The sequence below is a fragment of the Panthera tigris genome, chromosome C2, assembly GCF_018350195.1.
Source record: "Panthera tigris isolate Pti1 chromosome C2, P.tigris_Pti1_mat1.1, whole genome shotgun sequence".
In the NCBI taxonomy this organism is placed as follows: domain Eukaryota; kingdom Metazoa; phylum Chordata; class Mammalia; order Carnivora; family Felidae; genus Panthera; species Panthera tigris.
In genome coordinates this window covers 131,430,612-131,443,760 of record NC_056668.1, presented here as the reverse complement: position 1 = coordinate 131,443,760, position 13,149 = coordinate 131,430,612, and the positions used below count along the sequence as shown (strand labels likewise).

At 36.0% G+C, this 13,149-nt stretch overlaps 1 protein-coding gene across 2 annotated transcripts in view; it reads right to left on the bottom strand.

Annotated features, from left to right (window-relative positions):
• Positions 1-13,149, bottom strand: part of CAPN7 (calpain 7) — a 41,814-nt gene that overhangs the window by 6,771 nt on the left and 21,894 nt on the right. Inside the window, exons 12-18 of one of the 2 annotated variants that reach the window (XM_007087376.2) lie at positions 12,508-12,628; positions 7,842-7,986; positions 7,616-7,715; positions 7,159-7,294; positions 6,546-6,621; positions 2,911-3,056; positions 2,069-2,131 (exon numbers count right to left, since the gene is read on the bottom strand). In XM_007087376.2, the coding sequence (XP_007087438.2) occupies positions 2,069-2,131; positions 2,911-3,056; positions 6,546-6,621; positions 7,159-7,294; positions 7,616-7,715; positions 7,842-7,986; positions 12,508-12,628 (787 nt within the window). The remainder of the gene's footprint in view (positions 1-2,068; positions 2,132-2,910; positions 3,057-6,545; positions 6,622-7,158; positions 7,295-7,615; positions 7,716-7,841; positions 7,987-12,507; positions 12,629-13,149) is intronic. The other variant, XM_042999117.1, reaches the window with a different exon arrangement.

Here is a 13,149-nt window from a genome sequence, read left to right as displayed (position 1 = left end):
ACCCAGGACTAGATGACTTCACGGGTGAATTTTACCAAACATGTAAAAAAGAATTAACACCAATGCTTCTCAAGCTCTTCCAAAAAAATCGAAGAGCGCTCCCAAACTCATTTTACAAGGCCAGCATTATCGGGATACCAACAACAGAAAAGGACACTACTGGAAAAGAAATCTACAGGCCTGGGGCGCCTGGGTGGCTCAGTCAGTTGAACGTCTGACTTGGGCTCAGGCCATGATCTCATGGCTCAGGAGTTCGAGCCCCGTGTGGGGCTCTGTGCTGATGGCTCAGAGCCTGAAGCCTACTTTGGATTCTGTGTGTTTGTGTGTGTGTGTGTGTGTCTCTGCCCCTCCCCTGCTCATGTGCTATCTCTCTCTTCTCTCTCTTTCTCTCAAAAAAAAGAAATCTATAGGCCAATATATCCCTGATGAATACAGATATAAACATTTTTTTTTTTTTTAAGTTTATTAATTTTGAAGGAGAACAAATAGGGGAGGCACAGACAGAGAGGGAGAAAGAGAGAATCCAAAGCAGGCCCCATGCTGCCAGCACAGAGCCTGAGATGGGGCTCGAACTCATGAACCAGTGAGATCATGACCTGAGCCGAGATTAAGAGTTGGATGCTCCACTGAGACATCCAGGCGCCCACAGATATAAATGTTTTCAACAAAATATTTAGCAAATTGAATTCCACTGCACATTAAAACGATCATTCACCACAATTACGTGGGATTTATTCCCAGGGATGCAAGGATGGTTCAGCATATGCTAATCAGTCAATGTGATACATCAATAAAAGATAGAACAAAAGAAAACAATCTTCTAATCATCTCAACAGATGCAGAAAAAGCATTTGAGAAAATTCAGTATCTGTTCATGATATAAACTCTTCTCTAAGAAATGAGCCATGGATGGAACATATCTCAACATAATAAAGGCCATATATGACAAGCTCACAATTAACATATACTCTATGGTGAAAAACTGAAAACTTCTCCTTTAAGATCAGGAGAACAAGACAAGGATGTTCACTCTCACCACTGCTATTCAACATAATTCTGGGAGTCCTAGCTAGAGCAATCAAGCAAGAAAAAGAAAATGTATTAGAATTGGAGGGAAGAAGTAAAATTGTCTCTCTTTGCACATGACATTTTATATATAGAAAACCCTAAAGACTCAACCAAAAACCTGTCAGATTTAATCAACAAATTCAGTAAAGCTGCGGGATACAAAATTAACATACAGAAGATCAGTAACATTTCTGTTAACAAATTTTCTGAAAAAGAAACTGATCCCATTTACAGTAACATCAAAAACAATAAGATCCCTAGGAATAAATTTAAGGAGGTGAAAGATCTCTAATCTGAAAACTACTATATTCTAATAAAAGAAATTGAAGATGACACAATAAATGGAAAGGTATTCTATGTTCATGAACTGAAAGAATATTGTTAAAATGTCAACACCACCAAAAGCCATCGATAAATTCAATGCAATCCCTATCAGGACTCTAATGACAAGTAAAAAAAAACACTCCTAAAATTTACATGAAACCACAAAAGACCCTGAATTGCCAAAGAAATCCCAAGGAAGAAAAAGCAGGAGATATCAAACTTTCTGCTTTCAAGCTATGCTATAAAGCTACAGTTATCAAAACAATCCCAAAAATGTATGGTCAATTAACATTTGACAAGGGAGCCACGAATTCTCCCTCGAATCTTCTGCTACACATCTAGCACACCCTGCAAAACCAAATTTTTTTTTGCAGTAGTAGTCGTCTCAAATTCTACTTTAAAGGTTTGTCTACATGATGAACCCTTCCCTAATGACCAAAGTCTACATAATCTTCTTTCTTTGAACTTTAGTTCTTCCCACAGAATCACTGAATGTTGTTCACTGAAGATCTCGTATTCCAACCCAGACTGCAGGCTACTTACATTTCCCTTGTGTTACTGTCAAGTCCAGAATGTTTAATTGTTAAATGTGAAAGATAAAGTGAGAAAAGGAGAAAAAGGCAAGGGAATTCTAAGATTTTTCTGAGATTATGACCCAGAGAAAGAATTCTCTTACCTGTTTTGATAAGGTGTACGGTGAAGGAATCTTTGAAAAAGTAAAGCTGCAGGCTGAATATACCTAGATTAAAAAAAAAAAGTGATTGAAAAAAATAAAAAAGTTTATTGTACTGATAGTGTATACTTATAAAAATACCAAAGTGATAAAAGAATATATTGGAAGACTGAAAACTTAGTTGGCATACATAAAAGCCATGATTCTGTACACAGCCTAGTTATCAAGTCCGGTTTAATGAACTGGGAACTGAACAGCTGGGGTTCTTGTCCTGGCTTTCTGTGTGTTTAACTCAGGACAATTTCGCTAGGCCTCAGTTTCTGCATCTGAAGAATAAAGGGGTAGAAGCAGTTCCCCAATGTCTCTAAAAATCTATTCAAATTGAGCTCCCTTACTGATGTATGGGAAAACAGCCTATGCAGAACAAAATTAAAATAACCTTCCCAGCTACATGAGAACAGTATGTTTATAAGCAATTGATTTCCTTTCACTAAGTTCAAAGTTGTGTTTTTTAACTCAATGAAAGTATTATAGAGGTTAAAGAAGTTTTTAACTGCTTGATCTGAAATAGAACTTATTAGTCCAACATACCACATTACCTTAGGACTAAATTATTATTCTGAAAACTAAAATGTTCACTCAAAATAAAAACATTACTTTTCAAAAGCATTACTTTCTGCAGGAAGCATAATTTAATACTGAACTGATATACAGATAAACACACAAATTTATAGAGGACAATCAATTTTCAGATATAAACTTCTATAGCTAATCCCACTTATGAAGCCAAGCATATTATGTACCTTATATTATCGTGTTCTGTCACTGTATGTTGGTTTACTCACCCGGACAGTGTAATGGATTGTATTCTGTTTTTCATACTGAGAAACCACTAATGTAAAGGTATGGGTCCCAGGCGTGGTCAGCTTTATCTTAGTCAAATAATGAGGGCTGTTAATTCGAATGCCATCAATATATGGAGGTGGGTCACCTACAGAAAAGTAGGTTTATACTTTAGTTTCTGTAGTTTTTAAATTTAAGTTTTATAATTCATGATAGGAAAAAAATTAAATGGATGGACCCCCCCCCCAACTGATTCAATCTTTAAAATATAATGCTACTAGAGAATTTAAATTTCAACTTAAAACTTTGTAATTAAACACTTTAAAACTTTAAATAATTTCTAGTAAGTAAAAGGAATCTTTTGGAACACATTCAATGAGGTATAAAATAATCCCTAGTAAGCCTTATGTAGCATTTTTCTCTAACGGGATTTTAAAGTCAAGATTGGCTTTGCTTTGTTTTGTTTTGAGGAAATGTTTTAAGATGCGAAGAACTATATAAAAATATACTTCCCACCAACAGATATATTCCCCACCATTCATAACTGAATAACACTTTTTGTCATACTAGATTCTTTATAAAACAAAGTCCCTTTTAAACACCACCCTTAGTCCTATTCTGTTCCACTCTGATGGATTTAGTGGGCTTTTCAGACACTAACACACACACATCCCTAAAAATGAATGAATGAGTGAATGTTATTTCTGTGGGCATATATCTAAAAAGAGGACAGCATAGGTCTTATTTTAAGCTTTCATTTTGCACTCAACATGTTTTTAAGATTCATATTGTTCTACACAGATACGGTTTATTCCTTTTAAAACTGCCTGCATGATATTCCATTATATGAATAACTTATTTATACCCCCATCTAGTTATTCAGTCTGACAGATTATTTACAGTATTTTTCTATTACAAACAATGTTACCCAATATATTCTCTGATGTCTCCTCAATCAGGGCCAATGCAATAAAATCATTTCATGCATGTCAATTACTACATGTCATTTAAAATCAATGCTATATCACTTAGCTTATTTAGGAACACTGAATATTTATAATGTAATCTATTGAAATAACTAACATTTTACTATCTATCTGTAACAGGCAAAGTCTCTAATGCTCACAGTGGTGTGATCTAGTGTGAAGAGAAAAAGGGCCTATCTGTGATCTTGGACAAGGTTTTTAACCTTTCTATGTCTCAGTTTACTCTTCTGTGAAATGAGAAACAATTTGAGAGTATTTTAAAAATTTTCTTCAGCGTGTTGTGATGAAAATAAAATTATAAACCAGAAAGTACTCTTTTCTGAAAAGGCAGTATCATTATATGTAAGAGGGAGCATTGTTTTAAAAAAAACAAAAAGAATCCAAATAAAAAGAGTAACAAAAATATTTTTGAAAGTCGAAAGCCTATATATAAACATCTTAATGCTAAGAATATATAGCCACAGTATTTGTTTTTTTGGTTGTATAGTGGCCAACATATGAATAGAAAATCTGGCTAGTTTAACTTTAATTCTTAGACATACTGTCTTGTCCATTCCAGGATATCTAGGGATATTGACTGATAGGAATCAGTGCCCGCCTCATGACCTTCACAGTATAATGGGTACGAGTATCATTTTCCTCTGATTAAATTAAGACTTAACAAAACCACTTTCCATCTCATCTCCCCCAGTAATGCCCATTTCTTTGCCCTTTTCAAAAGAACTGTCAATAATTGCTTCCTTACCTCCCAGCCCCTCCTCAATTCACTTCTAACTGGGCTTATAAGTCCACCTATCCACCAACTCTGTTCTTGTTAAGGTCAACAATGACTGCCAAGATGCTATGTCCATTTGTTTCTTCTCTAACCTAAATTTCCTGACCTCTAAAATAGCAACAGATGCAGTTGCTCATTCTTTCCCTCATGAAATATTCTCTCTCCTTGGGTCATGTGAAACCTTATTCTATTTCATCAGGTATTTTGTTCTAATTTTTTGCAGTAACCTTCCTCTGCTCAACTTTAAGATGTTTGAATCCCAGGGTCAGGTTCCGAGTGTTCATCTCTGTACCTACAACTCTCTCCATTGGTAGTGTATACAGTCCTGTCTTCAAATGGCAGGACTTTATCCCAGAACTCTTCCCCCAAATCCAATTGCTTACTTAGTTTATACACTTGCATATCTAATAGATATCTTAAATGTAACAAAACCACAAAATTTACTTTTGATTTTACTCCACAACAAAACTGGTCCCTCCCCACCCCCACCAACTCTTACCCATCTCAGTAAATGTTACAGCAGCTTTTTATGAATTAAGCCAAAAAACAGGAATCAGTCTTGATTCCTCTTTGCCCCTTACATCAACTCAAGTCCTGATAATCCTACTGAAACCCAAATCTGTCCACTCTTTCTCTACTAAGTTCAAACCACCATTATTTCTCATACAAAATCATGTAATTTGTTTCTCTGCTTCTATTTTTTTTGCCCCCTCCAATATATTCTACAGAGAATGTTCTTTAAAAAAAAGTTTCTATCAAGTCATTTTCCTGATCAAGGCCCTCCAAAGATTTCCCAACACACTGAGAATGAAATCCAAATCCTTGTGGCTTACAGAACATCATGTGATCTGAGCCTGCATATCTTTTTGACTTCTTGATATCACACCACCCTTGGCCTACTGGTCTTTTTTCAGTTTCTTTTTCTCATTTCAGAGTCCTTGTATTTGTTCTTCCCTCTGCCTGTAATGCTTTTCCCTCGATTTCTTTACATGACTGATTCCTTTTTGTCATTTAGGGTTCCTCTTATCCTTTCCCAAAGAGGCCCTCCATGGCCACCTAACCAAAGCAACCAACCAGTCACTAACACATGACCCCATTTATTTCTTTACACACATATCACTATCTGGTATTTTTCTTATTATCTGTTTCTCCAACAAGAACATAAACTAACAGTTCCTATCATTTAATATGTGATAAACTTTTTTTAAATGTGAAAGCAAAGTGGTTTCAATACAGCGTGTTAAATGCTTCAGGAGTCCTGCAGAGGGAAAGATTCACTTTGCCTGGCAGAAAGGTTATCACAGAGAAGTAACATATAAGCTGGATATTAACCATGTTCATTACACAAACTAGGGTAAAAGGAAAAAAAATGGGTAGAGGACACGGAGGAGAGAGATCCTTAGGAGAAGAAACTGTATGAAAAGAGGGGAAACAAGGGCATGGTATGTTCAGGAGTAGCCAGTACCTCACTGAGGGTACTGCGAAAAGCTGCGGCATGACATAAAAGGTGACAGGAAGGTTAAGGTCAGAATATCAAAAGGCTTATAAACCATGCCAAAGAGCTTAGATTTTATCCAGGAGTTCAGGGAAAAACCACAGAATTTTTGATCAGAGAAAAAGATATTAGTTTTAGAAATAAAACTCTGACAGCAACATATAATATAGGAATCCCAAATTCCTGAGGTCTCTAAATTAAAAACACATCAAAACAAAACACAAAAGTAGTATAAATACCACCTCATCTGTATGAGTGGTTTTTGTTAGTCTATCAGCATTATTATTTCTGCATATTATCTACGTAAAGCGTATCATTTTAAATTTAATCAGGTAAATAAAATTTCAATTGTTTGTCTGAATGTTTGTCTACCAAACATACCTGGGTAATAAACTTTTTTCCCATCAGTCTTGTATACAACCATTGTGATAAATTCTCGATTATTGGCGAAATCATCCTAAAAGTACAAAGAATCCAATGTAGTTAGGAAAACGGGCTCACAATGCTCTTAAGTGGGAAGAAAATTCAAATTTTAAGAGCATTTAAGCTACTTAGTGCTATAAAAAATGTTTTCTGAATTAAATTCATTTCAAGGATGACTACACTGTATAAAGTAATACATTAAACAAGACTAAGGCTATTAAGATTATGGTAGTTTCCCTTTACACAATCAGGCCTAATGATTTAACATCTCCAAACTCCCTTCAGAGTATTTTAATGTTAATACTCTTAAGACCTAAAGCATATATAATCAACCTCAAAACCCTCACTGAAAAGCATAAACTCCCATTTTTCTTCAAAGATGATTTCTCAACAAGATTGTAAGTATATAAATTTCCTTAGAGGAAAACATTTACCTAATACTACACTATTTTCAAGCCACTTACATAAATGAAACAGGTTGGTGATCAAATTACATATCTTGTTCACATTGGCCTAATTACATTCTTTAAAGTTTCTGTATGGGATAGATATATAAGGAAGGGATCAGTACCTTGTCTGTTATGTGTCTGCTGAGCAAAACCCAAACTGCAGCGCCCCCTTGTGGACACTGCACCTCCAGTTTGTACTGGGGATTATTAGCCAGGCTATAGGCATCTTTCACAGGTCCTTGCTTAGCATCCCAAGTACTAAAAGATAAAGTCAACAAAGAAAGTAGTAATTAATTTCTCATTGAGCTAAAGTAGAACACTATTTTTAAAAGCTTTGTGTCTCTAATACAACTAAGTTATCAGGATTTTTGTTTTATTGTTTAAAAATATTTTGGCATAACTGAGAAATACATAAACAAAATAATCACGTGGCAGTCATCTGTGGGCATGGCAAAAAGAATGCTGGTCTTCATAAATGATATAATATATATATAACTTAATCCTTCATAAATGAATCCTTATATATGAAAAAAGTAGAGACTACCATAAAGCATATTCTGAAATGTGCAAAAAAGTTACCTGTGAATACATGTTGATTCTTTAAAAAGACCTGGATTCCAACTCAGATAAATCACATCATAATACTGGCAGAGATCATCCCATGAAATCCAAAATATTCCTGAAAATTAGATGTCTGTTAATCCATAAAATATCTTAATGATAAATGACTTGAATAAATACCTTTCATATTATGAAACCGTGTTATTTAAAGATCAAATGGTATTAAAATTAAAAAGATACTTACCATTGTCTATTTTCTGAGCTGTTCGAGGATCAAAGTTTAAATATTTTTGTAACTCTGGGGTCCAGTTTTTTACATCATTTTCACTGTATCTTCCTTTCCAACGTAAATGACTCCAAGGATTTTTCAGTTGGATAAATCGCAGCCCCTATTAATAAAAAAGCAGGAGATAAAGTTGCAAAAGAGTTTTACCCTATTTTTAATTAATTATATTTGAACACTTTTCCTTCCAAATCCACTTGAAATATTCTTTAATCAACACTTTCACAAGGTCACACATCTGATCAAAAACTGTAAACGGCTGGGGCGCCTGGGTGGCTCAGTCGGTTAAGCGGCTGACTTCAGCTCAGGTCACGATCTCGCGGTCCGTGAGTTCGAGCCCCGCGTCGGGCTCTGTGCTGACAGCTCAGAGCCTGGAGCCTGTTTCAGATTCTGTGTCTCCCTCTCTCTGACCCTCCCCTGTTCATGCTCTGTCTCTCCCTGTCTCAAAAAGAAATAAAACGTTAAAAAAAAAAAAAATTAAAAAAAAACAACAACAACTGTAAATGGCTACCTATTCCTGAGGGCGATGCTGTCCGTATGGTAGTCACTAACCACAGGTGATAATTAAAATTTTTTAAAATTTAAAAATCAGCTCCTTAGTCACACAAGCCGCATTCCAAGTGTTCAAGGACCACGTGCAGCTAGTGGTTAATGCGCAGCCCAGATACACAATATTTCCATCACGGTAGGAGGCTCTTTTGCATGGTGCTGCCTTAGAGCATCAAGACTTTCCCATCCTTTCAAAGCCTACTCTGCTCTGGCCCCATTTTATTTTCCAGTATTCATACCCCATGTATCTTTGGCTCTAACTTAGTCTTTCCTCTCAAAATTCCCACAAATAATCCTTATTCAGTTTTACCTCGAAAGGGATTTACCATGCTGTCTCCCTTCCCCAGAAGGCCCTTTCTGATCCCTTGTGACCACCCTCCCTTCAGATCCTGTCAGGTCCTCCTTAGCTTTTTCCTCCACTGACCCTCTGTCAGTGCAGACTGAAGCAGTGAAGAAGAAAAGAACATGGACTTTGGAGTCAGAATGAAATGGGACCGAACACCAGCTCTATCAGTTTTATGGGCCTTGGGTGGGGATCATTTACTCTCTGAGCATTTGTTTATTCACACATAAAATAAAAACTACAATGTTTCCTAGAACACTCTTGTGAAGATTAAATGAAGTAATGTATGCAAAATATTTAGCAATCAGTTTTCTTCTCCTTTTAATTAATTACTACCTTTTCTTTAAACATTTTAGTGCTAACACTCCGTATTACTTTAGTTTAAAACAAATAATTTCCCATTGTATCTTGCTTCCTACTTGTGCAAATGTACCAGCCTTGACTCCCCAGTGAGATTGTACACTCCCTGAAATGGTAACACTATTGTCCTTTTCAAAAGTCTCCACTGAGCTTATAAAACTGAGCGTTAAGGTTATGGTAAGTGCTCAACAAATACTGGGTATGTCTACAGAACTGATTACATGGACTCAGAAAATCCAAAGAGCTTGTAAATCCAGAAGAGTATTTGTCTTATTTCAGGCAGTCAAATTAGGAAATCGTATTAATTTTCTAATGAAGTCATAAACCGTTTGGGGGACGTTTTTGAAAAACACATTCATCTCTTATTTTTAAATGTGGCAAATCATAGCCTGGGATAGATGTGATTTCTAGACATAAGACTCATTCCTCTCAGGAATCTTCAAATTCCTTTTCTCAGTGTTTTTTTTTTTACCACTTGTCCACTCTTGCCCCTGCCACACAGATATTTAACTCTAATTTACTACTATTTTTTCATTAAACCTAGTTCTACATAAACAGGAAATGTGCCTTATTTCAGAACTCTATCACTTTAAGTTTTTGAGAGAGAGCGCGTGAGTGCACAAGTGGGGGGAGGGCCAGAGTGAGGAAGAGCGAGAATCCCAAACAGTACCCAAGCGCTACCAGTGCAGAGCTGGACCTAGCGCTCAATCCCGTAAACCATAAGATCATGACCCAAGCTGGAAATCAAGAGTCAGACGTTCAACGGAGCCACAAGTGCCCCAGAAGTCTAACACTTCTTTAAAAAGGAATATAAAAGAGAGGAAATTGCTGCTAAGCTTTTCTGGGGCAGGTCTGAGCAATCACTGACATTCAAGGACACTAAGATATAGCTGTAGATTTTGTTTGAATAGAGAGCCTACAAGTCAGAGGCCCTGAATAGGGGAAGAAATGTTAGACTAAAAAAGGATCTGGATCTGGTTTATGATGAAACGTCCCATTTTCAAAGTTATTTCCACGTGGCAGCAAATGCAACGTCGTGGATGGATTCAGAAATCCCTTGGTGAGACTTGCTGCACTTAGAGACAGCAGCCTGAGACCGAGATGTATCTTCATAGTAGACTATGGAATATCACCTTAAGGAGGAAGACCAAAAAAATGACCCAAAGGACTGCTGAGACTAAAGTCTTAGATCTTAGAAAAGATCTTAGAAAACTCAAGCTGGTTAGAGACAAAAAGGATAACATTTTCACACAAGTGTTAATAAAATCTTATTTAATGAAGAAACTCACAAATGATAGAAGATTGGCAGTAGCTTTAGTTTAAGATTAGGTCTACCTGCACAACAGAGGTTCTAGAAATTAATGCCTCAGTGAGAGAAATATTTTTGGAAATATTTTTTTTTAAGTTTATTTTGAGAGAGAGAGAGAGAAGGAGGGAGAACACGAGTAGGGTAGGGGCAGAGAGAGAGGGAGAGAGAATTTCAAGCAGGCTCCGCGCTGTCAGCGTAGAGCCCAATGCAGGGCTCAAGTTCAAGGTCACGAGATTGTGACCTGAGCCGAGATTAAGAGTTGGACGCTTAACTGATAGAGCCACCCAGGCACCCCTGGAAATATTTTCAAATACAAGTCAGAACTAAGGAATGATCTCAAAATATAGACAGCAAAAATAACATGAAAATGATGAACCCAGGAAACTCACCAAATGTATAACCAATCAAAGATACTAGAGAAAACCCCTAAAAATTTTAACACATGAAGAAGCCTTTAGATAAAGATCAACACTGACTACAAAGAGTTCATGTAAGCAAAAGGAGAGTAGGGTCAACTCCACAAGGTGAGATGTCTGCTCAAGCTGGGTAATACCGCTCTTGATCAGGGATTTGCACAGAATTAAGATATGACCATAAAGCACACATATGAACAGAGTGAATAAACCTGTCTTGGGGCCACAGTTTACTCCATCTACACAGGCTCTAAAATGCCTTAATCTCTACGAAATAACTGCCATGTGGAACTGATACTATGTGAATAATGCTTCTGATTTTTTAAAAAGGCTATTATTTGAAATTCTTTACTGACATTCAGCAAATTTTTAAATGTTTTGTTTTCAGGTCAAACCACAGATGCCTATTTCTCTAAGCATGTTATTTGTCTAGTTTCCTCTGAACAATCAGAAAAATAGCCTTGTAAATGATATAATCTTCCCAGAAAATTTCCTCAAATTCAAGATTAAACTTCCATATTGACTTTCATTATCTAAATTTAATTATCTTACTATTACCTCACTATTGATCACCTATCAGGATGTTTTAACAATAAAATAACATACACATAGTACTAAATAACAGCAACTGTTATTCCTAATGTTTTGACTGATGTTTGTGGAAAATCACATTTCTAAAACACAAAGCTCTCAACTTATTCAATTTCATATATTTTTAATTTTTTTGCTTTAAGTCATCAAATGTTATGCTTTTAAAGGAATACATAATTCTACACAGTATGGTTAGGGATACAAGAGTGGCTGATTTAGAAAGCCTTGAGACTATAAAGACTTGAAAAACAATGTTGCAGCAGGTCCCTATTGCCTTCATAATTCATATAATTGCATATAATTGCCTGTGTCATCTAAGAAGATCAATCTAATAAATACACAGTGGAACACTGTCATTACTGATTGATAACTACTTCCTTCTGTAAGTTGAAACAGGGGAAAGTGGAACACATGGCTAGTTAAACTTTCCAGTGACTGCATAGCTCAGGTACTATATAACATCAGGGAAAATGAATCCTCCTGTAATAATCTTTGTATTTTCTAATCCATAGAACAGACCTATTTTTCAGTTGAAAATAACTAATCAATAACCTGAGAAGTAATGAAGTCAACCATTCCAACACCAGAGCACAGGGCCAGGGTCTGAAATACGTGAGGGCAACTAGGAAGAGAAACATTTGCAAAACCAATGGTATGTTTCTTATTCACAGACACTCTCTTATTTTCTGTCCTTTCACAAATATTTACTGAAATCTACCATGCTCTACAGCCTAACACTATGACTGACCCCAATGCCAGAGTATAGCCCGGAACCTTGAGGGCTGTGTATTTATCTCAACCCTTTGCTTTTATGAATAAAAAGAGGCATACAGCAGGTCTGTTTGTCATCAGTATCTGTCCTTGTCATTACATTTCCCATCTTTTGATTTCATAATTTCCAATGGTGAGGTCAAATTATTTAATGGAACATAGGCAGAATGATTTTTAAAACTTCATCCAAACCTTGACTTGTCAGTATTCAAAAGTCTATTATACTATCAGGGATCCTTGCAATGTCTTACTATTAAGTAAGAGAAAGGAGGAAAAAATGTAAAGCAAAACCTTGAACTCTCTAATATCCAAAACAGCATATGCGTGTGTGGGAACCAGACCCCACTTCTCTCCTTCAGCTTCCGTCATCATTCCAGTTGATGCAGTGATGAGGACGTCCCCTTTGTGAAATCTGGAATGACCCCGACAGAGAAATAATTAAAGAAAACATTTCTGTAACCGCAGATCACACTATCTTTCCTTTAGTCTAAAGGTTTACATGAAAATTTCCACAAATTTGAAACCTTTTCTAAAATGGGCTATTCCCAACACCCTTCAAAGAACAGGAAGTACATTTGTATTTTACAATGTAGCAGATAAGTTATCATACTGCCCCACTCTCCTCCAGTTTTAGTCAATTATTAGGTAGAAACTTATCAGTGAAGGAAAGTAAATGCTAAGTTTTCAAATGATTTACAAATAAAGTTGAAGATGTGAAATACATTTTGTGAGATCTTTGAAGTTTTCTAGTTTCACTAATGAATGTGTATTGTATAGACAATTTTCCAGTCCCTACATGTGGATCATTCTTTTAAGGCTTAAGCTACCTTCCTCTTTATATTCTCAGACTTCTCTTTTTCCACCTTCCCTCAAATTGTAGGTACTTAGGAAGTACAAAACAAGTTGTCCATATGACATATTCCAGATTCAAAT